Source organism: Kogia breviceps, chromosome 1 (assembly GCF_026419965.1).
Source record: "Kogia breviceps isolate mKogBre1 chromosome 1, mKogBre1 haplotype 1, whole genome shotgun sequence".
Taxonomy (NCBI): Eukaryota; Metazoa; Chordata; class Mammalia; order Artiodactyla; family Physeteridae; genus Kogia; species Kogia breviceps.
The window spans coordinates 134,108,961-134,132,564 of NC_081310.1; the positions used below are offsets into that span (position 1 = coordinate 134,108,961).

A 23,604-nucleotide genomic window follows, 5' to 3' on the forward strand; every position below is an offset into this window, starting at 1 on the left:
CAATGCAAATTAATTTTACTACTAGAAGAATAATTCTGTACTTTAAAAAAATACTTTTTAATCCAAAGATTATCCATCTATCTAATCTACAAATCATTTATTTAACCTGCGAGAAAATGCTTAATCAAAAAAATTACAATAAATGACAGTGGGTTTAAAATAGAAACCACACCTACCACTCTGACTGATGCTTTTCAGCTCTTATCTCTTTAGACCTGTGAGAAAATTTCCATGATGTTCGTACTTCCCTAAGGAGTTTTAAATGTCACTCAGAGAAAAGTTATAAAGGAATCATTTATGAATTAGATGGAATAATATGCATGATTAGCTGAATTCGCTGGTATTTTCAAGCATTTTCCACTTGCAACTAAAGTATATGGTTATTCCCAACAATTTTACTCTTAGGTATATACCCAAGAGAATTGAAAAATTATGTACACAAAAACTTGTACAAAAATGTTCATAGTGGCATTATTCATAATAGCCAAAAAGTGGAGATAACCTAAATGCCCATCAACTAATGAATGGATAAACAGAAGGTGGTATTATCCATACAATGGAATATTATTCCGCCATAAAGAAAGGAACAAAGTACTGATACATGATGCAACATGGATGTACCCTGAAAACATTATGCTAAGTGAAAGAAGCCAAAAAAAAAAAAAAAAAGAGCCAAACATTGTTTGATCCCATTTATAGGAAATGTCCAGAATAGATAAATCCATAGGGACAGAAAGTAGATTAGCATTTGCCAGGGGCTGGAGGAATGCGAAGTGAGTGCTAATGGTTATTCAGTTTCTTTCTGGGGTGATAAAAATGTTCTGGAATTAGAAAGTGGTTGCACAACTCTGTGAATATATTAAAACCACTGGATTGTACACTTTAAAAGGGTAAACTTTTTAGCAGGTGAATTATATCTCAAGTGGTAAAGTATGTGGTAATTAAAACCTATGTATTGAATTTCTAAAAGAAGACAATATTCTGCTGAAAGGTGATAGGGTCCAATATACCTTGTATACCAATCATCTTGAAAATCACTTTGAACCAAAAACATTGGTTCAAAATATCATTCTCACTATAGCTATAAAACAGAAAACAATAACTTTTTAAATGTAAATATATTTAAAAAATTAAAACACCTAAGAATGCAATCTATACAAATGAAAAAGTAAAATATTTATATGCATAACAAGTAGTAGCAACATCATTCATAAGCAGCAGTTAGTGTTTATTTTCCCCATATTTTGGTTTAACACCATAGTGGTAGTTTATTCTTTTTAGGGAAATTGCATATGGTACATATAGCATATTATGAGTAAGTTATAGAAGGCTGTGTAATTGGAAAATTAATTCCAAGTAACAATATTTCCTCTAAAAACACATTTATTATCAAACAAATTATTTTTAACTAGTGGACAATAAAATGTACCTATAATTTATTAAGTCCAAGATATATAGTCAACTTGCATAAAATTATATATGGCATTTTAAAAACAACCTATTTCTAAAATATCAGTAATTCAGGCCAATTGGGATTTCCACAGGAGATAAATTTTATGAAGAAAAGGTCTGCCTTAAGACCATTACAACTATGTTATTAAGAAATGCTACAGCATACTTTAAAAATCAAAATGGTGAAACATATGTATTAGGATATTCTTTTATGGGTACCAGCCCTATAGCAGCATTTCATATGGTGACTTTAATCTAGTTAACCAGACTTCCAAGTGACTTGGGTTTTTATTTTCTAGAAGTACCTATCACATGTATAGTTTCGTTAAGAATTTAAATTTCCATTATAAATGAGAACCTATCATACTGATAATTGTAAAGATATAAGAAATAAAGTACTTGGATATCCTAGTACTTTATTAGAAATATATCTACTAACTCCACAGAAACAAGTTTTACATGTAAGCAAAATACTAAAATTTTCTGATTTGGGAGAAATGAAATAAAATACAGTGAATGGTTTTCTCTTCTTCTCTAACTGTAAAAATCCCTTTTGCCTTTTTATTTGACCCGTCTCTATTCATGCAATTTAATGAACCCTCCAAATAATTTACATGTCTTTATACAGAATTCACATCTACATCAGTAAATGGCCAGTCCTTTTATGTTTTCAGTGCCTTATCAAAATATGGGTAACAAAGTTTTTCATTCTATGAGGCAGGAAGATGTTTCCTAAGTACTTCTTTGGATGATGAGGATATAGTATCTGGGAAGGACACCTCAAATTCTATTAGAAGGTCACCACGTTGCTCAGGATTTTTTGGAAACGGTAGCCCATATCCGATAATTCTTCGCCTCATTCCAGGTTTCACAATATCATTTATTGTCATAGGTATGGTTCTTCCATCCATTGTTGGCACATTAAATGAACAGCCACACAATGCCTAAAATGGACCAAATAAAATTAACAAACTTCAAAACGTAAAAGTCTAATCAAAAATATTACCAGCTGTAAAGGACGATACCTCTAAGGCAAATTTTTAACCTCCAAAAGAATATCAATAATTATAAGACTTTCTCCACATTAGAAAGTCCCTTCAGGACACATAATCAGACATATTACAAAAGAAGGAAAGGAGAAGAGGAAGGAAAAGAAAAGGAAAAATGGAGGAAAGAATGTCTTTCACATTGCCCTGGAATGAAATGGATTGTTTGAGGCTGCTATTACAACATTCAAGATGCAGGGATGGAATGGGAGAAGAGAAGAGGGAGAAATTCAGGACTAGGAAGAATAAGATAGGAGCTACATACTTCTCTGGAGGGAAAATGTTAGGACAAGAAATATACTTATTGTTTCAGTCAATAAATATTTACTGAGTACCTACTATATGCCATATATTCCTGTTAGAGGCTGAGCATATAGGGACCATGAACACAGACCCCACCTAAAGGAAAGCACAAAGAATTCAGAAGCAAACTAGTAATTATAATACAGTATAAAGTTGGCACAGAAGTATGTGCAGAAGTCTTTTGTGAGAGAAAGGGCACCCAACTTACCCCCTTAGCTTCAGGGGTAAGTTTGGGGTAAGCATTGGACCAGTAGCAGGTGTTGAGGTTGAGTGAGGAAAAGCAGTGTTCCATAGAGTACAGCTCAGACAATGACACAGAGGTATACAAAATAATAATACATCAAACTTAGGGAAATGCATATACATTGAGGGTTAGAAATCAGATTAAAAACAACCTTTTATTTTAAGATAAAGAGTTTAGACATTATGGTAGATGCTATGTGGAGTCATTTAAGAATTTTAAACAGGGAACTGATATGGCCTTATTTGCAGGATTACAATCCAATTTGAGAAACAGTGCCTAAAAATAGAACAAATACGAACTAATGTATTAAAGCAGTACCCTCATAAATTATTTTGTCTTTTAATACTTTTTTTGTTATATAATTATTAACCCAAGTTAACAATTTTGGAAAAATCCTATACATGGACAAAGGTGATGAGATTACAGTGCAGATCTCATAAACCATACTTGTAAAAAACAGAGTAGAGTTAATCCAGACTAAGCCTCATAGTATATAATTCATTTAAAATTGTGATTTAAATTGTTAGTATAAATAACCAAACTTAGAAAGTATAATCTTATCCATAAATGAGGTATAATAGTGGTACTACCTCAGAAGGTTCTTATGATAATTTAAAAAAATAATGTGTAGTAAACATAAAATTAATGTTAGCTATTATTTAGATAAATGCCCTAGGATCACATGCATAATTCTGTTTGGTTTCAGAATCCTATGTCCTACCAACTTACCTCTCGTAAACTAATTCTAGCAGTATAAATTATATTTGATCCATCCCTTTTGAATTTTGGGTGATCTTTATCTTTAATGACAAAAACAATGTCTGCTGGAATACTAGTTGGTGTTTCATCTCCTTCCCTTGGAAAAGTAATTTTGGTACCTTCTTTCCACCCTTTTTTTATCTCGATGGTGAGAATTTTGTCCTCAGTTCTATAACTCCTTCCATCAGGGTTTAACCTTTTTCGAGAAATCTTCATCCGTTTGGTACAACCACTATATATTTCTTCAAGTGATACTCTAAGTTCATGAATAACTGGAGGATCTTGTTTAAGGCGGGATGGCCCGACAGAATTCCTGTCTCTTGGATATCCATTCATGCTGAATCCAAAGGCGCTAAAAGGATCTCCATCTACTTCCATTTCATCAGAATCTCTACCACCACCCATCCGTCTTCCAAAGAAAATTTCAAAGGGGTTGGAACCTCCGAAAAATGCTGCAAATGTGGCATGAGGATCGCCATGAAAGGTGTACCGGAAGGTACCTCCTTGTCCATCAGTACCTCCTGCTCCTCCTTTCAACCCTAAATGAAGAGATAAGGATTAGAAAAATGCTTACAACTCTTGAAAGTTAAACTTTCAACAACTGTATTACTAATAAACTTTGGCTAACTTAGGTTGCTATTTATAAATATTGGCCAGAAATGCCATTATAACTGAATACAGAACAGCTACATAACTTCCAATCATTCCCCTAAGTTAAATTTTTATCTTTCAAATTCTTCTTCCAAACCCCATCTTTAATGATAATTTTTTCCTGAGTCTTTGTTCCACAGGTAAAAAGAAAATAAATAAAAATCGGGAACCTCTTATCTCATAAGCTACTGGTTTGATAACCTAAAGTATATAAATTTAAGTTTTTAAAAGATGTCATTCAAGGGGTGGGGGAGGGAAGAATTGGGAATTCGGGATTAGCAGATGCAAACTAGTATATATAGGATGGATAAACAACAAGGTCCTACTGTATAGCACAGGGAACTGTATTCAATATCCTGTGATAAGCCATAATGGAAAATAATATAAAAAAGAGTGTATATATATATATATATATATATATATATATATATAAAACTGAATTACTTTGCTGTATAGCAGAAATTAACACAACATTGTAAATCAACTATACTTCAATAAAATAGAAAAATAATAATAATAAAAAATAAAAGATATCAATTGAAAGGTCTTCAGTAATCAATGCAAAATACGTAACCTAAATCTTTGAGTACCATTATAATCAGTGAGCACAAATCAATAATATAAAATACCATATTTATACTAACTACCTGTATTTCAGATCACCTTTCACTGTTTAAGAATTAAATAGAACTCATTTGTGGCAGAAAGGGAAAAAATTCTAATAACAGAAAACCCTATGAAAAAAATTTTAGACACTAAAATTGTTATCCTATCCTAGATAACGAAATTCTTTATCTAGGCATACCATGTGATAGCATTAATTTCAACAGCATGTGAAAAGAAGACTGAAATCATGAGCTGTGAACTCTTTTGACATGTAAGGCCTTTGGGCTGGTTATTTCTGTCTATTATGGACAACTTGCTTCAGACCCCAAGATAGTGACCCTTTGATCCTCTTCTTTAAGCTCAACTAAGTAATAAGTTGCTCACGAGAGATTACATATTTGAAGTAGCATTTTCTCCTACATACTGAAGGAAGATTCTACTAAAACCCACAGAACAACATTATAGTGATCTTTTAAGGGATCAATACTGACAAGGATTTATATCATTACAGTATCAGGAAAGTTTCTGAATGAGCCTTATGGGCATTCCTGACCAGGGAAACAAGCAGGAAAAGAATATAAAAATTATGAAACTGTAAAAAAAAAATTCAAGAGTATTAAACTAAGAGATCCCAATATATTCAAGCAGCGACCAATTTGAGGGCAAGAAATACATTTTATTCATTTTTGCATTGCTCATGCATACAGATCTGAAAATGACAGACGACCAAGTTTATTTATTTATTTATATTTATTTATTTATTTATTTTTGGTCTTCGTTTCTGTGCGAGGGCTTTCTCTAGTTGCCGTGAGTGCCGGCCACTGTTCACGGTGCGCGGGCCTCTCACTATCGCGGCCTCTCTTGTTGCGGAGCACAGGCTCCAGACGCGCTGGCTCAGTAGTTGTGGCTCACAGGCCCAGTTGCTCCGCGGCATGTGGGATCCTCCCAGACCAGAGCTCGAACCCGTGCCCCCCACATTGGCAGGCAGGCTCTCAACCACCGCGCCACCAGGGAAGCCCCGCTTATGTTTACTGAATAAAGGGAGTGAACTAATTCTTAAAGTCTCCGAAAAGAAACTTTAAAATGTCTTTTGAGTGTCAAGATATTTGAGAAAAGGCAGAAGCAAAAACAATATAAAGTATAATCACACATACACATATATGAGAAATTTAATAATAAAAAATTCCACTGAAGTCTCTCAGAGTTTTACGTGTCTTATTCTATTTGGCAACTTCCACTAAAAGGTATACATGTACTCTACTTCATCCAACAGTGTCAGCTGATGTTTAAATTTTTACCTTCATCCGTGAATAGAAATCTGGAGACACAAAAAGGAATCTAACAATTTGAAAATTGTCAATATATGTATTGAATGATATATCCAAATAGCACTCAGGGATATGCCTTGTAAAATCAGAATGACAAGTACAAGCAGGACAAGAACTTTTAACACACAGCTCATCTAAAACTTCTTTTTATAAATTTTAGTGGTATAGTTATAACTCCAAATGTTAAAAAAAAGCTAGTGGCAGATTTTAAAAAATGATATATATATATCATATAACTCAAGGTCATTACCAATGTGATTAAACCAATGCTAAATTATTTCAATCACTTCATCTTTCATCCTACAAATAGAGTATAATAATTTAACAAAGTTAATAAAGTAAATTGAGTGAATTAGCCTGCCCAATCTAACACTCTACAGGACAAAATCTAAATATTTTGGACCTATAATGGATTCATGAAAAGAAAGAATAACATTTTAAGTTATTACATCATGGGTTTGGCTTTTCCCTAAAAGCCCTTCCTTCCTCTGCCAAAAATGGTAACTCAAACAGGATTACAGAGTCCCTGAGAAGATTCACACACTGTCTGAAGTGACGTTTATCAAAGCTAACAGCCAACAATGCAGCTTTGACACTAAACAGTCAACTACGTATCCTCTATGACAGAAAAATCCTACGAAAATTCACACCAATACAACATGAATTATTATGCAGGTATCACTTGCATTGCCCGGCACTTGAATTGTAACAAGCCTGTCGTCAACTACACAGTCAACTCTTTACCACATACATTCTGACTGCTCATGGAAAATTTTAATATTCAGCTAGATTCCCTCTGCTATCCAAAATTTTTTCTAGACACCATCATCACTCGTGTGAGCAAGAAATGCACCCCAGAGTCAACATTTACCTATGCTGTACCCACAGCTATTATTTAAAAAACAACCAATCAACCAATTTGCAAACCAGAAACAATTATGTGTCTGGGATACTATCCATAACAATGATATCCATTAGTTAGTTGATTAAAAGTTTATCAAGGTCTTCCCTGGTGGCGCAGTGGTTGAGAATCCGCCTGCCAATGCAGGGGACACAGGTTCGTGCCCCGGTCTGGGAAGATCCCACATGCCGCGGAGCGGCTGGGCCCGTGAGCCATGGCCGCTGAGCCTACGCGTCCGGACCCTGTGCTCCGCAACGGGAGAGGCCACAACAGTGAGAGGCCCGCGTACCGCAAAAAAAAAAAAAAAAAAAAGTTTATCAAAAGAAGCAGCATTGGAGAAGAATTAGGATTTCAAAGAAAAAAAAATTATAGGACTTTAAAAACTTTCTTTAAGGAGATCTAATATGTAAAAACCCAGATTTATAACTATACTTACAGTTAACTAGCATAATGAAATTCTTTAGACAGCTTTGATTCATAAAAATACAATTTACTCATTTTTTAAAATATATAGTAAATAAAAAGATTCAGTTGATTAACTATATAAAGAACAGAAGCTGCAAGCTAGTATAAAGATTAATATACTAAACACATATTTGATCATATAAATACTACCTTTCAGTATTTAAGTTATTGAGTAAAACATAAACAATAAAAAAAGAAAGCACAAGGAAAAAGAAATGTTAGAAAACTAGACTACTATGAAAATGTGTTATTGAAAACCTTTTTTTTTTTTTTTTTAAGTCTTTTAATATAAACTTCTGTTGACATCATGGAACAATTCAGAACTAAACCTAAAACTTTAGGGGAGAGACTGGATCAAAATCCAATTTTCAATTTCTGTAGTTCTATGTTTTTTGTTTTCAAATGATTCAACTATGGAGAAATGTCTCTATATGGAAAAAGTTTTATTTATTACATACAATAAAATTAACCCATTGTAAATATACAGTAGTTTTAGTGAAGTTGTAGAATTGTGTAACCATCACCACAATCCAGTTATAAAACATTTCCATCAACCCAAAGAGTTCTTTCATTTCTATTAGTAGTTAATCCCTGCTCCCACCTCTAGCCCTAGGCAACCAATGATCTGCTATCTTTCTCTATAAATCTGCCTTATCCATGCATTTCATATAAATGGAGTAACAGAATATGTAGTCATTTACATCTGACTTTTTTAGCATAGTTCATGAGGTTATTCCATTTCGTAACATGTTTTATTAAATCAGTCCTTTAAATTGCTAAGTAGTATTTGTGTGTGTGTGTGTGTGTGTGTGTGTGTGTATACATATACAACACACTTTATCCATTCACTAAAAGATGATACTTTCGGATTTTTTCATTTGGGGCCATCACAAATGGTGCTGCTGTGAACGCTCACGTACATGTCTTTCTATGGACCTATATTTTCATTTATCTTTTACAGATTCCTAGGAGTGGAAATGCTGGGTCATATGATAAATTCAAAACATCTCTATTTTTACCCAACCTTTAAAAAACCCCAAATTTAAAACTGTGGATATTAGAGGGGCTTCCCTGGTGGCTCAGTGGTTAGGAGTCTGCCTGCCAATGCAGGGGACACAGGTTCAGTCCCTGGTCCGGGAATATCCCACATGCCACGGACCAACTAAGCCCGTGCGCCACAAATACTGAGCCTGCACTCTGGAGCCCACGAGCCACAACCACTGAGCCCGTGTGCCACAACTACTGAAGCCCGTGCGCCTAGAGCCCATGCGCCGCAACAAGAGAAGCCACCGCAGTGAGAAGCCTGAGCACCGCAACAAAGACTAGCCCCTGCTCACCACAACTAGAGAAAGCCCGCAAGCAGCAACAGACCCAACACAACCAAATAAATAAATAAAATAAAATAAACACAACCAAGCAGATATAAAAAAATTTTTTTAAATAAAATTGTGGATATTAGAGATTTTCAAAACACAAATATACTGGGATCACTGGTTCTGTTAGGTCCTAAATATATAAATTAGCATGTTCAACTCATACAATTCTCAGTTCACGGTTCCTTATTTCCACAGTCTCAGGCCTTGCAAAAGAATGCAATAATTGAGGGAAAAAAGTATATCAGGTAAATTAGTAATGGCCTCACAGTCCTAAAATTATTATGTTACTTCTAGAGAAACACATAGGGCTATGGAACCAGGCCTGCAGGCACAAACAGGTCAATGACAGGCAAAGACACAAAAATATTTTCCCACATTTTAACAGTATATGTAACGAGGTATTTTAAATAAAGGATAAGTAAATATAATGCTTTTCTGTAAAGGAAGATAATTTCTAAAACAATCGAATAACTTTCATTTAACTGTATTTTAAAGTAACATAACTAGAGAATGATATTTCTGAATAATATATTTCAATGCTTTAAAAAACTTATTCTTCCCTTACTATTAACTCTATTGCTTATATCAATTACGTGAGTCAAGAACAAAAAGATTTGGGGTACACAGATGATCCTATTTTAGTTTTTTTAAAATTAACTCACTGATGATGCTCAGTAAAAATCAAACTGGAGAAATATCACCCAAGAAAAACACTATTAAGAGGTAATATTAAGCCAAGAAAAATGTAGCATTTGGTGACTTGAAAATTCTGCAAATATCCTTAGTAAACACTGAATCTTATGATTTAGTTATAGACAGATTTGAGCTATTTGTGAGATGTGGATTAAATCAGTAGATATTTGCTTTTGTTACTCCATGTTTGTAGATTTCTTTACAAAATTACAAAATAACTTCTTCAGAAAGAATAGTATATGGTTAGTAGTATCTCAGAATCCTGCTTAGGTTTTGAGAAGAACCAAATCATAGTATTTTGAGTAGTATGGCCATAAGGAACCAACAGGATTGAACTGCCCACTATTTGCTCTTTTCAATATTTACTTTGTAAGAACCTGACACTGCAGGTCCTCATCACACCAAAACTGGCAGCAGAAGCTGCAATTTGGGGCAATTCAGATCAAAAACAAAATACAACAACAAAAAACCCTCTACACAATCACCCTGCTTATCTAAATTTAATGTTTTAACTCAAAATAAGCAGTCGCTACTTCACTATACTTTAGGATATATTTCTAATTAGGAAAATTTAACATTAAATGCAATAAAGGAAGCAAAAAAACCCAAAAAAAGTTTTCATAACTACAATGATTTTTAAAAACATCTGGGGAGACAAATTAGTAATAAAACAACTTAGTCCTGATATAAAACGTTGAAAATCCCAGAACCTGTAGAAATTAAAGTGTTAAATTAGCAGTTTAAAATAGTCTTACTTTATAGCTACATTCATATGGAGATGATGGACAAACACTTTAAAATCCAGAATGATAAAAGGATAATCTTCAATTATTCCCATTTACTGTATTCAACTAGTTTCTGATCTCACAATCCAAGAAACAAAAGTATGGCAGGGAGAGGAAAGGGAAGTTATCATGCCTTCCTCTATACCTAGATAGTAAAATTTTAAAAGAAATAATGTTACCTTAAAGTAAATCAATAATTGTTCTAACTAGGTGGCCATTTTAGGTCAAAAAATTGTATTTCTGAGATCTCATTTTCTTGGCACACAATTACTGTTTACAATTAAGCTAAAAACTTGTTCTGGTATTTTATGACATCAGGAAAATTCTTTCCTCTCCAGGCAGAATGCCAAAAACAACTACAGCTAAATGCCTGGGCCTTCGGCTTCTCAGAGAGACGATTCTGTCCTGTTTAATTTAAACTAGCTTTGCCATAAGAAAGGCAAAAAACTTCGTTTGTTTTCGTGAATAAAATATAAACTACCCAGAATTTGAACTGCCAATCTTAAGATTTTAAATGACTGAAGAATCTTTATTGGTTCTGACAGAAAATTCATTAGAAAACAAAACAGGTTGCATAAGACTTTTGACACAATTTCTTAATGAGTATGGGAATTTAAGGACTCTTTTCAAATATAATGTTAACATTATAAATCTAATGGTAGAATATACATATTACAAAATGTCAAAATCCAAAAAAAGGCAAATACATTTCATTCATAGCTATGTAACATTCATTCATATGATCAGAGATGAAATCTTGTTTTCATCCATTACTTGTCTTTCTACTTTTGAAATGTCAGAGAATTTAATTTAATAACCAGAAGGCTGAGAGAGAAAAAGGAGAGACAGAGCTGGAGAAACAGAAAGATGTACACTGAATACTTACCTTCCTCCCCAAACTGATCATATATTTCTCTCTTTTTAGGATCACTCAATACTTCATAAGCTTCTGCGACCTCTTTAAATTTTTCCTCTGCCTGAGGAGATTTGTTCTTGTCCGGATGAAATCTTAGGGCTTGTTTTCGGTAAGCCTTTTTAATATCTTCATCTGAAGCTCCTTTTTCAATTCCCAAAATGCAATAATAGTCTTTCCCCATTTCGAATGCCTTGAAATGAACTTAGATTCCCTTTGTGAAAGAAAACAGCGTCCCCAGTCTTAGCAATACAATGATTCCAAGAAAAATAAACTAAGCTGGGTATTTTAAAAGTTAAAGCAAATCAGCAATTCAGCTTCGCTGTCTTAAGGCAGCAAGCAGACAGTGTCTCTGTATTTAATTCCTTCCCCAACAGCTCACTTACAGATAAATATACACTACACAGGAGACGGCCTCCTTCTAGATCCTCCCATTTTCACTACGTGTCTCTGTACTTTCTAGAACAGCAAATGCTACAGGACGTCACTTCCCCAGCTGCCTCTAGTCAAAGTATTGAGCTAGGTTTTCTCCTCCTCCACAATTAACTATTCATTTTCCTTCTGGCTCTACCATTTTTATGTCCTTTTTAAGAGGCCAAGTGGATTAAGAAACCAATATTTCAGCACAGAATGTCCTAACTACACATTTATTTACTCCATTCTAGGTAAAAAAGCAACAAAAAAAATCATTATAGCCATTAAGTATCTTACCATTAAAATAAGTTAAAGCTATTATACAAATAAAAATACTTATTTTAGATATTTTAATTTCAAATTCAAGTTATTCAAATGTAAGATATACAATACTAAAATATGGTTTGTTTAAATTAAAATTGTCAAATAATTTGTGTCATTTTCAAAATTCCTAGGGTCTATCAATCAGAAATGCCAGGAATTTGGCATTGTAAAAGTCCACATATCATAAATATCAAAAGCAAGATTTAAAGTCAGTAAAGGACTTAAATATGACTTTAGCTGATGATTTTAACTTTTTTTTTTGTAGTATACAAGAGTTAATAGTTTAGGCAAACTAATAACTTCTGAAAGCTTCATATCTGATTTTAGTTACTTCAACTAAAACAGAATGAGATCTGCCCTCCCCACTTCTAGGATCACTATTTAAAGAATTTTTTTTTCCTGCTTCAGGAAAGATAGGAGAAAGTATCAGGTTACAGACAGTAAAAACTCATGTTTCTTTTAAGACTTTAACTGGATCAGCTTAAAATCTGGATATCTTATTTATGAGGCATGAGATATATTTTTTCTTTTAAAAACACATTTTCCCTAATTATAAATATAAATGCTCACTGAAGATTTTGGAAAACACAGAAAGAAAAAAGAATAAAATAAAAACCTTCCTGGGCTTCCCTGGTGGTGCAGTGGCTAAGAACTTGCCTACCAATGCAGGGGACACAGGTTCGAGCCCTGGTCCAGGAAGACCCCACATGCCGCAGAGCAGCTAAGCCTGTGTGCCACAATTACTGTGCCTGCACTCTAGAGCTTGCGCACCACAGCAACTGAGCCCGTATGCCACAACTACTGAAGCCCGTGTGCCTAGAGCCCGTGTTCTGCAACAAGAGAAGCCACCACAGTGAGAAGCCCGTGCATAGCAATGAGGAGTAGGCCCCACTTGCCACAACTAGAGAAAGCCTGAGTGCAGCAATGAAGACCCAGCGCAGCCAAAAATAAATAGATAAATAAATAACAAAACAAAACCTTCCTATCATACCACTTTAGGTAATCCCTGCTAAATGTTAGTGTGACATAAGAAAATGTCAAAAGAACTGTACAGAGCACTGTATTAAGTCTGTAAAATTAAAAGAAAAAAGAACAGTTATGAGAAAAAGTAAATGTACATGTATGTTTAGAGTATAATGAAAAGGTGATGATCACATGTTAACCTTTAAAAATATGGAAACATCTACTCTATACACCAAGCAGCCTTACATTAATGATTCAGCAATTCTTTCATAATGTTCCTCTTTGTGCATTTTGACAGCTAGGATTTACTATTTCTCAAAACTCTAAAAACACCTTGGTATAGAAAGGTATCGTATTTATCTAGCCTACTTACAGGTTACGAGGTTTGTCAGCTATTCAGCAAATTTTTTTGGTCCCACCAAGGAACAGTCAATGTCAAAAGATAAACTTTCAAATCCAGAAAACTTAAGTAAAAATGCTAATATCCAAAGTCAAAGTCACCTTAAGACTCCTGCTTTTTTTTTTTTTCTGTACGTGGGCCTCTCACTGTTGTGGCCTCTCCCGTTGAGGAGCACAGGCTCCGGACACACAGGCTCAGCGGCCATGGCTCACGGGCCCAGCCGCTCTGCTGCATGTGGGATCTTCCCGGACCGGGGCACGAACCCGCATCCCCCGCATTGGCAGGTGGACTCTCAACCTCTGCACCACCAGGGAAGACCTAAGACTTCTACTTTTTAAAAAAGCATATTGCAAGTTGGAATCCAGTGCAATGATCAGCATTGAGAGTAGAGTAAAAATATAATAAAAATCATCTATTCTAGAATTAATTTCCAAGAGAGTTCCTTTAAATATTTATTACCAAAGAACACTGGTATAGTAATATGAAAATTCTGAATTGTTCTGGTGGGTAATGCTGGGAACTAAAAAAACCAGATTCTTATCTGATTCAATCATTTTTAGAGGGCTAGAAATACTATCAGGAGTTGACATATTAACTGATTTCAGAACCCAAAGGCTAGATCTTTCACTTTTCTGAAAAATGCATTACATGTTAACAAATGGAAAGAAATCTGGCTGTTCACACATAGAAAACGGTGATAAAGGATTTTCATATTTTTTCAAATATCATAAGCACACAAAAGGATTATAGTAGTAGTGTTGAAATGCAAGAATTCCCCTCAACTTGGAAATTACAAATTAATAAGGAAGAAATTATAATTTTAAGACTTTAAATAGTAAAATAATCTAGCTAGGTTTTGGTAAAATGAGCAGTGTAAATAATTCTTTCAAACATTTGGGAATGGTTATTTAAAATGATTTTAGAAGCACTGTAAATATCATACCTGGAAATTTCTTAGAAAAAATTATGTATACAAATATACCCATTGCAATTACACACAATAGGGTAAAATGGATCAATGTGGTCATTATTACACTACATAGTACTTGAGAGACATTTTACTCTTACATACACTTAAAAGTTGAAAATCCATTACACAATCACTTTACATTCAATCTTCTTCATCCAAGTTTGTTTGAGATGAATGTGGGTTGTTTTTTTGGGGGGGATGGGGGGGCGCAAGACCAATTTTCACCCCTGTAAATAATTATCATGACAAAAATAGAGTGTGTAAAGCAAGAGTAATGGCAGCCTGTAGGGAAAATGGAGCAGAGATGTAAGCAAAGCTCATCTAATAAGTGTGCTTTTAAAAGTAAAAATAAAAACAAAACCAAAAAAATTACATAATAATAGTCTATTTGAAACACTTTAAAAATCACATAAATCAGTGTTTGATTTTACAGTTATGTGTATGTGTGGCAGAAAATTTGAAGAGAACAAAAACTAACGAGTTAGGAACACCCTTTTCTTTTTCTTTAATTTCTTTAAGGCTGCTATATTTTTAACAAGGATATGAAATTAGTGTTTGTGTTTTTTTATTTTTATTAATCAAACATTGATGAGATTATTCCATGAAAACACAATTCTCTTCCCTTTATTAAAAGAAAATTACAAAGAATGAGATTCTTCTTTTTAATGTTTACAGTTTACAAGGTCAAGTTCTCATGCTGGGGTAGAGGTGGTTCATCTCTAACTGAAGGACAAGTTACAATGTATTTTAAAGAAATGATTTTAATTTTTTCAATAAAATCATAAAACTTAAGTATGTTTATTATTTTGTTTATGAAAGTTAATAGCAACAAAACTTTTGTGCTTAATAATATATTTGAGGGAAGTGTATCACTCTTAGGGAGTCGAAGGCCAGAATTAAGTAAATATTCTAATGACATTACATTTTATTTTTAATAACTTTAATAAAACATCCTTATTTGGGATATTATGCTTTAATAATAAGTACAGATAAATTACTTTTACAGAAGTATGTGTCCTTTCTGATTTTATCACCAGTTTAAATATTAAACATGTTTAGATAATGAGAGCTAAAGATAATAGTATTTTAACTACACAAAAAACCCTGAAAGTATAAAACTAGTCATTCAACTGATACCATCTTCACCTTCTACTTTGGCTTTATTCACAGACAATAAAAAAGTAAGTTTTATTTCTTCAATACACAAATCATCTCAGTTTACAATAAAATTAGTACAGAGAAAGACAGTAAGCGTTCTAGAGTCTCAGAAGAAATTACTATTAAAATTTAGATCATCACTGCAATACTTGAATACAAATGATTTCTAATAGTTTACCGATGTTCCTGCTGAAAACTTTTTCTGTCAATATTTAGTTCTTAACTCGGTACATTCAGAACTGAAATTTCTCATTTAGTATCAATATTAGTAAATTATGACTTCCATTCCCTGATACTTCTTATCCAAGAATAAGCAAACTGAGGCTCTTTTATACCTTGTTAACAGTGCTTGAGATATTTGAATAGTGGTTATAAAGTCTGCTAAGGTGCATCAGGGAATATTGACAGTGTAGTAGGTAAAAGCACAGACTTTGGAGACAGACTGCCTGTATTAGAATCCTGGCAACACCACTTACTAGTTGTGTGGCCTTGGACTTAACTGTTCTGTGCCTCAGTTTCCCTATCTGTCCAATAGGATTAACATTAATACCTACTTTGCAGGGCTGTTATGAGAATTAAATGAGATAAATGTGTGATGCACTTAAGTGTGGATAGTGCAGTCCATGCAAGTGTTAGCTACTGTAATGATAACAATGATTTCATCATATGAACTAGAAGAATTTTTTCCTGGAAAAATGATTACTATACAATATGTAAAACAAAATGCCCTTATTTACAAGCATACACATCCACTCACAGAAAAGCTGTCCAACTAAGAAGAAATGGCTTTTTCCAAATATTCCAGTTATTTTCTACTTACTCATCTTGACTCTCTGTTAAATTTAGAATCATTAAGACAACATATAGGTAGCATCCATTGTATTCAAATGCAGTGTATTTCAAATACTTAATCAAGACAGTGTGGTATTGGTGAAAGAACAATAGATCAGGAAAGGCAAAAAGGTCAATAAAACAGAATAGGGAGCCCAGAAATAGACTCATATAAGTATTGTTAACTGATCTTTGACAAAGGAATGAAGGCAATATAATAGAGAAAAAATGTTACAAATAGTGTTTGAACAACTGGACATCCACTTGCAAAGAAATGAATCTAGATACAGACTTTATACCCTTCACAAAAATTAACTCAAAATGGATCACAGACGTAAATGAAAAATGCAAATGATAAAACTCCTAGAACATAGGAAAAAATCTAGATGACCTTGGGTTTGGCAATGTTTTTTAAATATGATACCAAAGGAACAATTCATGAAAGAAAGAATTCATAAGCTGGATTTCATTAAAATTACAATTTTCTGTTGACAAAGACACTGTCAAAAGAATGAAAAGGCAAGCCACAGACTAGAAGAAAATATTTCAAAAGACATATCTGGTAAAGGACTGTTATCCAAAATACATAAAGAACTAAAACTCAACAATAAGAAAACAAACAACTCAGTTAAAAAATGGGTTAACATTTTTTAGACCTTAACAGACACCTCACCACAGAAGATATACAGACAGCAAATAAGCATATGAAAAGATGCTCCATAATGTATGTCATCAGGGAAATGCATATTAAAACAATAAGATACCATAACACACCTACCAGAATGGCCAAAACCCAGAACACTGGCAATACCAAATGCTGGCGTAGAACAACAGGAACTCTCTTTCATTGATGACAGGAATGTCTTCCACTTTGGAAGACAGTTGGTGATTTCTTACAAAAAATACATCCATCATGTGGTCTGGTAATCGTGCTTCTTGGTATTTACACAAAGGAATCGAAAACCAATATCCACACAAAAACCTGCACATGAATGTTTATAGCAGCTTTATTCATAATTGCCAAAACTTGGAAGCAACCAGGATGTCCTTCAGTAGGTGAATAAACTGTGGTAAAATCCCATTCAGGCAATGGAACACTATTCAGCACTAAACAGAAATGAGTTTAAAAAATAATAAATTTAAAAACAAGAAAATAAAAAGAAATGAGCTATCAAGCCATATACAAACATGGAGGAAACTTAAGTGCATATTACTAAGTGAAAGAAGCCAGTCTGAAAAGGCTACATACTATGTAACATTTTGGAAAAGGCAAAACTATGGAGACAATAAAAAGATCAGTGGTGGGCTTCCCTGGTGGCGCAGTGGTTGAGAGTCCGCCTGCCAACGCAGAGGACACGGGTTCGTGCCCCGGTCTGGGAAGATCCCACATGCCGTGGAGCGGCTGGGCCCGTGAGCCACGGCCGCTGACCCTGCGTGTCTGGAGCCTGTGCTCCGCAACGGGAGAGGCCACAGCAGTGAGAGGCCCGCGTACTGGAAAAAAAAAAAAAAAAAAAAAAAAAGATCAGTGGTTGCCAGGGGTTAGTGGAAAGGGAAGGATAAATAGGTGTAGTACAGAGGATTTTAAGGTAGTGAAAGTACTCAGTATAATACTGAATGGTAGGCAAATGTCATTATATATTTGTCCAAACCCATAGAATGTACAACATCAAGAGTGAAACCTAATGTAAATTACGGATTCTGGGTGATAATAATGTATCAATATAAGTTCATCGTTCCATCTAGTGGGAGATGTTGATAATGGAGGGGGGCTATGCATGTGTAGAAGCAGGAGGTTTATGGGAAATCTTTGTACCTTCCACTCAATTGTGCTGTGAACATAAAACTGATCGAAAAAATAAAGCCTATTTGTCAATTTAAAAATAAATGGATAAAAAGTTGTGTTTATATTTTTTAAATATATATCTTTGAGAGTCAGAAAATCCCTCCAGCCTTGATTTCTGTTGCTGCCTCATACACCTCAATCATACTATATTACTTGAAAGATGCCTAGGGAAAACTATTATTTATCACTGAATCTTCAGTTCCTACTAGTGGACTAGCATAAAGGGGCTACAAATGTCTAAAGTATAAGTTAAATAATAAATAAAAACCTAAGAATTTCAATGCTTGGTTCCTAATCTCAGCTCTGCCATTTAGTAGGTAATTTAGGCAAATCATTTAATTTCTCTGAATTCCTATCTCACAAATGTTATTGTGAAAATCAAATAATACACATGAAAGCACTAAAATTTATATAATGACATATACATATAAGTTGTTTTCATTATTTTAAGCTATACAAACTATTCTGCTACCACTTGGAGGTCTATTGACCAATCATCTCTCTTCACTGAGGAAATTTTACTTGGTATAAAGCATTAGAGTAACTAAAAGAATCACCCCCAAAGGACTCAGGCATCCTCTAAGATCATGCCCCTTGCCATGTTCCCTTTTCAGACCTTTATCACTGAATTTTAGTCTCTTAGTATTAAAAAAAAAACTGTGCTATGTCTTCTCTGTAATAATAACATTTATATTAGTTTACAGTTTATCAAACACTTCCGTATGCTTTCTCATATGTAATCTATATATATGCACACACATCTGATATTGAAAGTAGTGATAAGATTTCAAAGAGCTTTTCAATGGCTAACAATTTAATAGTGAGTTAAGATATTTTTTTAAAAAAATTTACTTATTTACTTTTAGCTGTGTTGGGTCTTTGTTGCTGCATGCAGGCTTTCTCTAGTTGCGGTGTGCAGGCTTCTCACTGCAGTGGCTTCTCTTGTTGCGGAGCACAGGCTCTAGGCACATGTGCTTCAGTAGTTGTGGCACGTGAGTTCAGAAGTTATGGTTCATGGGCTCTAGAGCTCAGGCTCAGTAGCTGTGGCGCATGGGCTTAGTTGCTCCACGGCATGTGGGATACTTCCCGGACCAGGGCTTGAACCTGTGTCCCCTGCACTGGCAGGCAGATTTTTAACCACTGCACCACCAGGGAAGCCTGAGTTAAGATATTTTAAACAATACTTAAATAGACATTGTTCCAATATTAACATAAGGAGTACTACCAGGCTGGTGTCCTAATATTTGGCCTGCGTTTTAGATAATACCTAAATAATTACATATAATCAAACTATGGCCATCTAATAATAGAATATTTTACCTCTACTTTTTTTTTTTTTTTTTTTTTTTTTCCGATACGTGGGCCTCTCACCGCCGTGGCCTCTCCCGTTGCGGAGCACAGGCTCCGGACGCGCAGGCTCAGCGGCCATGGCTCACGGGCCCAGCCACTCCGCGGCATGTGGGATCCTCGCGGACCGGGGCATGAACCCACGTCCCCTGCACCGGCAGGTGGACGCCCTACCATTGCGCCACCAGGGAAGCCCTACCTCTACATTTTATACTTTACTAAAACTCCTTCCAGCACTGAGGAATCATTATCATAGATTTCTTATAGCAAATTGCTTGACTGCTAGTTTGGAACTTAGATTCTATATTCTCATTCCTGTGGAAAGGCTTCAAATTTTGAGCATAAGTTATAAAACCTAAAAGTTTTGTCATGGTTACAAATACAACTTTAACTTTAGGGGAAAAAAATTAAAAATTTTTGAAAAGATTCATTTCTTACTCCATCCACGTTACAAAACAGAAAAAGCAAACTTAAGGCAAGTGTCTTTAAGTCATTAAATGCCATCTACTTAAAATTAAACTGTTCTGGAAACCCTGTCTTTTTTCTTAACTATAAATGTCCTTCTTTGGGTAATTACAGTAGTTTGCACTTGAATTTGGAATTAGGCAGTGAATAATAGCATGTGAGTGCCCATTTTATAGTATCTGATGGGTACTACAAAACTTGTTTTAAAAGATGGCTATGACCATAGGGAACATTCTCCATTGATAGGTATCTCAATCATTCAGCAAATGTTTACTGAGTGCATACTATGTGCTATAAACTAGACAGACAACATCTTTGCTCTCATTCAACTCATATTCTGGTGGGAGAAGACAACCAATAAACAAGTTAAAAAAGAAATAATAAAATTTCAGATAATTTGAAGTACCTTAAAGAAAAATTTTAAATGTTTATAAGACAGAGATGGAAAGTGGCTACTTTAGCCAAGGTGGTCAGGGAAGCCCTCTCTTTTTAGTTCCCTTTTAGAAATTATACTAAAAATTTGGCACTAAGGTGGGTAGTTATTTTGGCTAGAGGGAAAGAAGAAAGTCTGGGTATCATACTTTAAAAAATATAATGCTTTCAGAAAAGCAACTGGACCGATAAGGAGTTCTTAATGACCTCTTTGATTCTATTATCAAGAAGAGATGTATTCAGCTCTCATCATCTTTTCCATTTATTCCCATTCCCCATGTACAAATCTGTACATATCCCTTCAAATCTACAGCTGACAATCAAATTAGTTTGATACAAAGACAGTAAACAATTAAAGGCCAAGTAGGTGTTATGTAACTATTATAGGAGTAAAGGGACCATTGAGGCAGAGAGGAAAGAGCATCAAACTTGGAATGAGAGGATTTGGTTCCAGTATTCTTAGTTTTGCTACTCAGCGTTTATACAAAGTTCTGGAAAAATCAGGTATTATGCCCTTATTCTCCAAAATGAATAACATCATCCACCTTATTAGACTGACATATAGAATGAGACAATATGGAAAGGGCTTTACAAAAAGTAAAATACTATACAAATGTTAATTATAAGCTCATTTTGGGCAGAGTGGTGGGGATGGGAAAGGTTTCAGAAAAAAAAAAGTGAGGATCTTGAAAGATTGATACAATTTAGAAAGAGAGGAAGAGGGAGGGTTTGTGATTTGGACCAAGAACTCAAAGCCCAGAAGCAAAAAGCATAAAATCATTTGATACAGCAAAAAGAGTGGTCAGATTAAATCATATGATTTAGGAAGGCTCACTGTAGGAAGCTGACAGATAAAAGTTATGGTCAGATTGCTGAAAGTTTTGAATGTCATTTTTTTACTTAATGACTGCTCATTCATGTTCTTCAAAAAGTGCTAATTTGTTAGGCCTTTGAAATAAACTTTATTCAAAAGCTTGCTTCATTTCTTAAGTGTCAATTTACTCTGAAGATAGTGAAATTACTTTTTTAGTTGTCTTAGTAAGCTAGTGAAATTAATTCTCTTGTTAAGGTAAAAAATGTCATTAATATTTGTAAGCTTCCAAGAGCACCAGTAAAAGATGTCAAACTAACCTAAAAAGTTGATAAGAAGAAGAGCTTTATCAATCATAATTCTCCTTGGAATAGTCCATACCACCTAAATTTCCCAGTACTTTAATCACTATAGTTATATTAGTAATTCCCAAGTTTTCAAGTTTTGATTCTGTGTCATTGCTTTTCATTTTCTTGTGCCAGTTTTCGAATTCTGTGTATTTTATTTTTATTTATTTAATTATTAAAAATTTTTGGTGTACTATATGTGTACTTCAAATTTATTTATTTATTTATTTATGGCTGTGTTGGGTCTTCGTTGCTGCACACGGGCTTTCTCTAGTTGTAGTGAGCGGGGGCTACTCTTTGTTGCAGTGTGCAGGCTTTTCACTGCGGTGGCTTCTCTTGTTGCGGAGCACAGGCTCTAGGTGTGCAGGCTTCAGTAGTTGTGGCACACAGGCTCAGGAGTTATGGCACACGGGCTTAGCTGCTCCACGGCATGTGGGATTTTCCCGGACCAGGGATCGAACCCATGTCCCCTGCATTGTGGGGACTACTCTTCATTGCAGTGCATGGGCTTCTCATTTCTCACTGCGGTGGCTTCTCTTGTTGTGGAGCATGGGCTCTTGGCACACGGGCTTAGTAGTTGTGGCACGCGGGCTTCAGTAGTTGTGGGGTGTGGGCTCAGTACTTGTGGCGCAAGGGCTTAGTTGCTCCACAGCATGTAGGATCTTCGCAGACCAGGGCTTGAACCTGTGTCCCCTGCATTGGTAGATGGATTCTTAACCACTGCGCCACCAGGGAAGTCCTTCATTGCTTGATTTTACAATATTTTTCCTGGCACAAAGCACTATAATAGAATTTACACATTCAATTTGACCAATTTAACAGTATTTACCAAAAAAAAGATTTAAAATAATATTAAAACAAATTTTTAAAGTACATGCCTTTTAAAAAAGTAAGTAAAATAAAACTGCTTTAATCATTTTATAAAAAATACTAGAGTTATCTGGAGATACCCAGGCATAAGAAATGTTTTCTGCTTTTTAAAAAAGCATTTCCTTTTTGGGGAGTAGAACTGATTTTATTCTGTGGTGATATTAAAAAGTTTCCCAATAAAATAGCCCAATAATAACTTGCCCTTCTTTCTAACCCTCTTTTATAAGAAGTCACTGAAAAGCTTCCCACAGGACTAATGAATATACAGTGAGCTAACCTCATACTTTCCTAACATTTTAGAATTAAAGTGTTCTGGGACTTCCCTGGTGGTCCAGTGGTTGGGACTCTGCACTTCTCCTGCAGGGGGTGTAGGTTCAATCCCTGGTGGGGGAACTGGGATTCTGCATGCCGTGCAACGTGGCCCCCCCCAATTTTTTTAATTAAAAAAAAAGAATTAAAGTGTTCTGTACAATATTTTTCAATATTGAATCAGAAAGCCAAAAGAAACTATAGAGTTTCTAGGTCATTTTAAATGGGTGTTGTAAATTGGTATTTGATTATGTTGAAAGATCATATAACTTAGAGCAGTGCTGTCCAGCAGTGAGCTACAAATAATGTGGGCTACAAATGCAAGCCACATATGTTACTGAAACATTTTTATAATCCACATTTTAATAAAAGAAATGTGAAATTTTAATAATGTATATATTTAACTCAGTAAACCTAAGATATCATACACTGCAACGTGTAGTCAATAAAAAATTATCAATAAAATATACTTTACAATTCTTTTTTTTGTACTAAGTCTTCAGAATCCAGTGTGAATTTTACACTTACACAACATCTCAGTTCAGATAGCCACATTTCAGGCACTTACTTTCATGTGGCTAGTGACTACTGTATTAGA

The 23,604-nt window shown here is 34.6% G+C and overlaps 1 protein-coding gene across 1 annotated transcript; it reads right to left on the reverse strand.

Moving 5' to 3' along the window:
• Positions 1–679: 679 nt before the first annotated feature.
• On the reverse strand, positions 680–12,068 carry DNAJB4 (DnaJ heat shock protein family (Hsp40) member B4). Its single transcript, XM_059075397.2, has 3 exons — positions 11,496–12,068; positions 3,775–4,343; positions 680–2,396 (listed from the first exon to the last, which is right to left on the reverse strand). Exons 1-3 carry the CDS (start codon positions 11,704–11,706, stop codon positions 2,163–2,165), a joined length of 1,014 nt encoding a protein of 337 aa, XP_058931380.1. The 5' UTR covers positions 11,707–12,068; the 3' UTR covers positions 680–2,162.
• Positions 12,069–23,604: the final 11,536 nt, after the last annotated feature.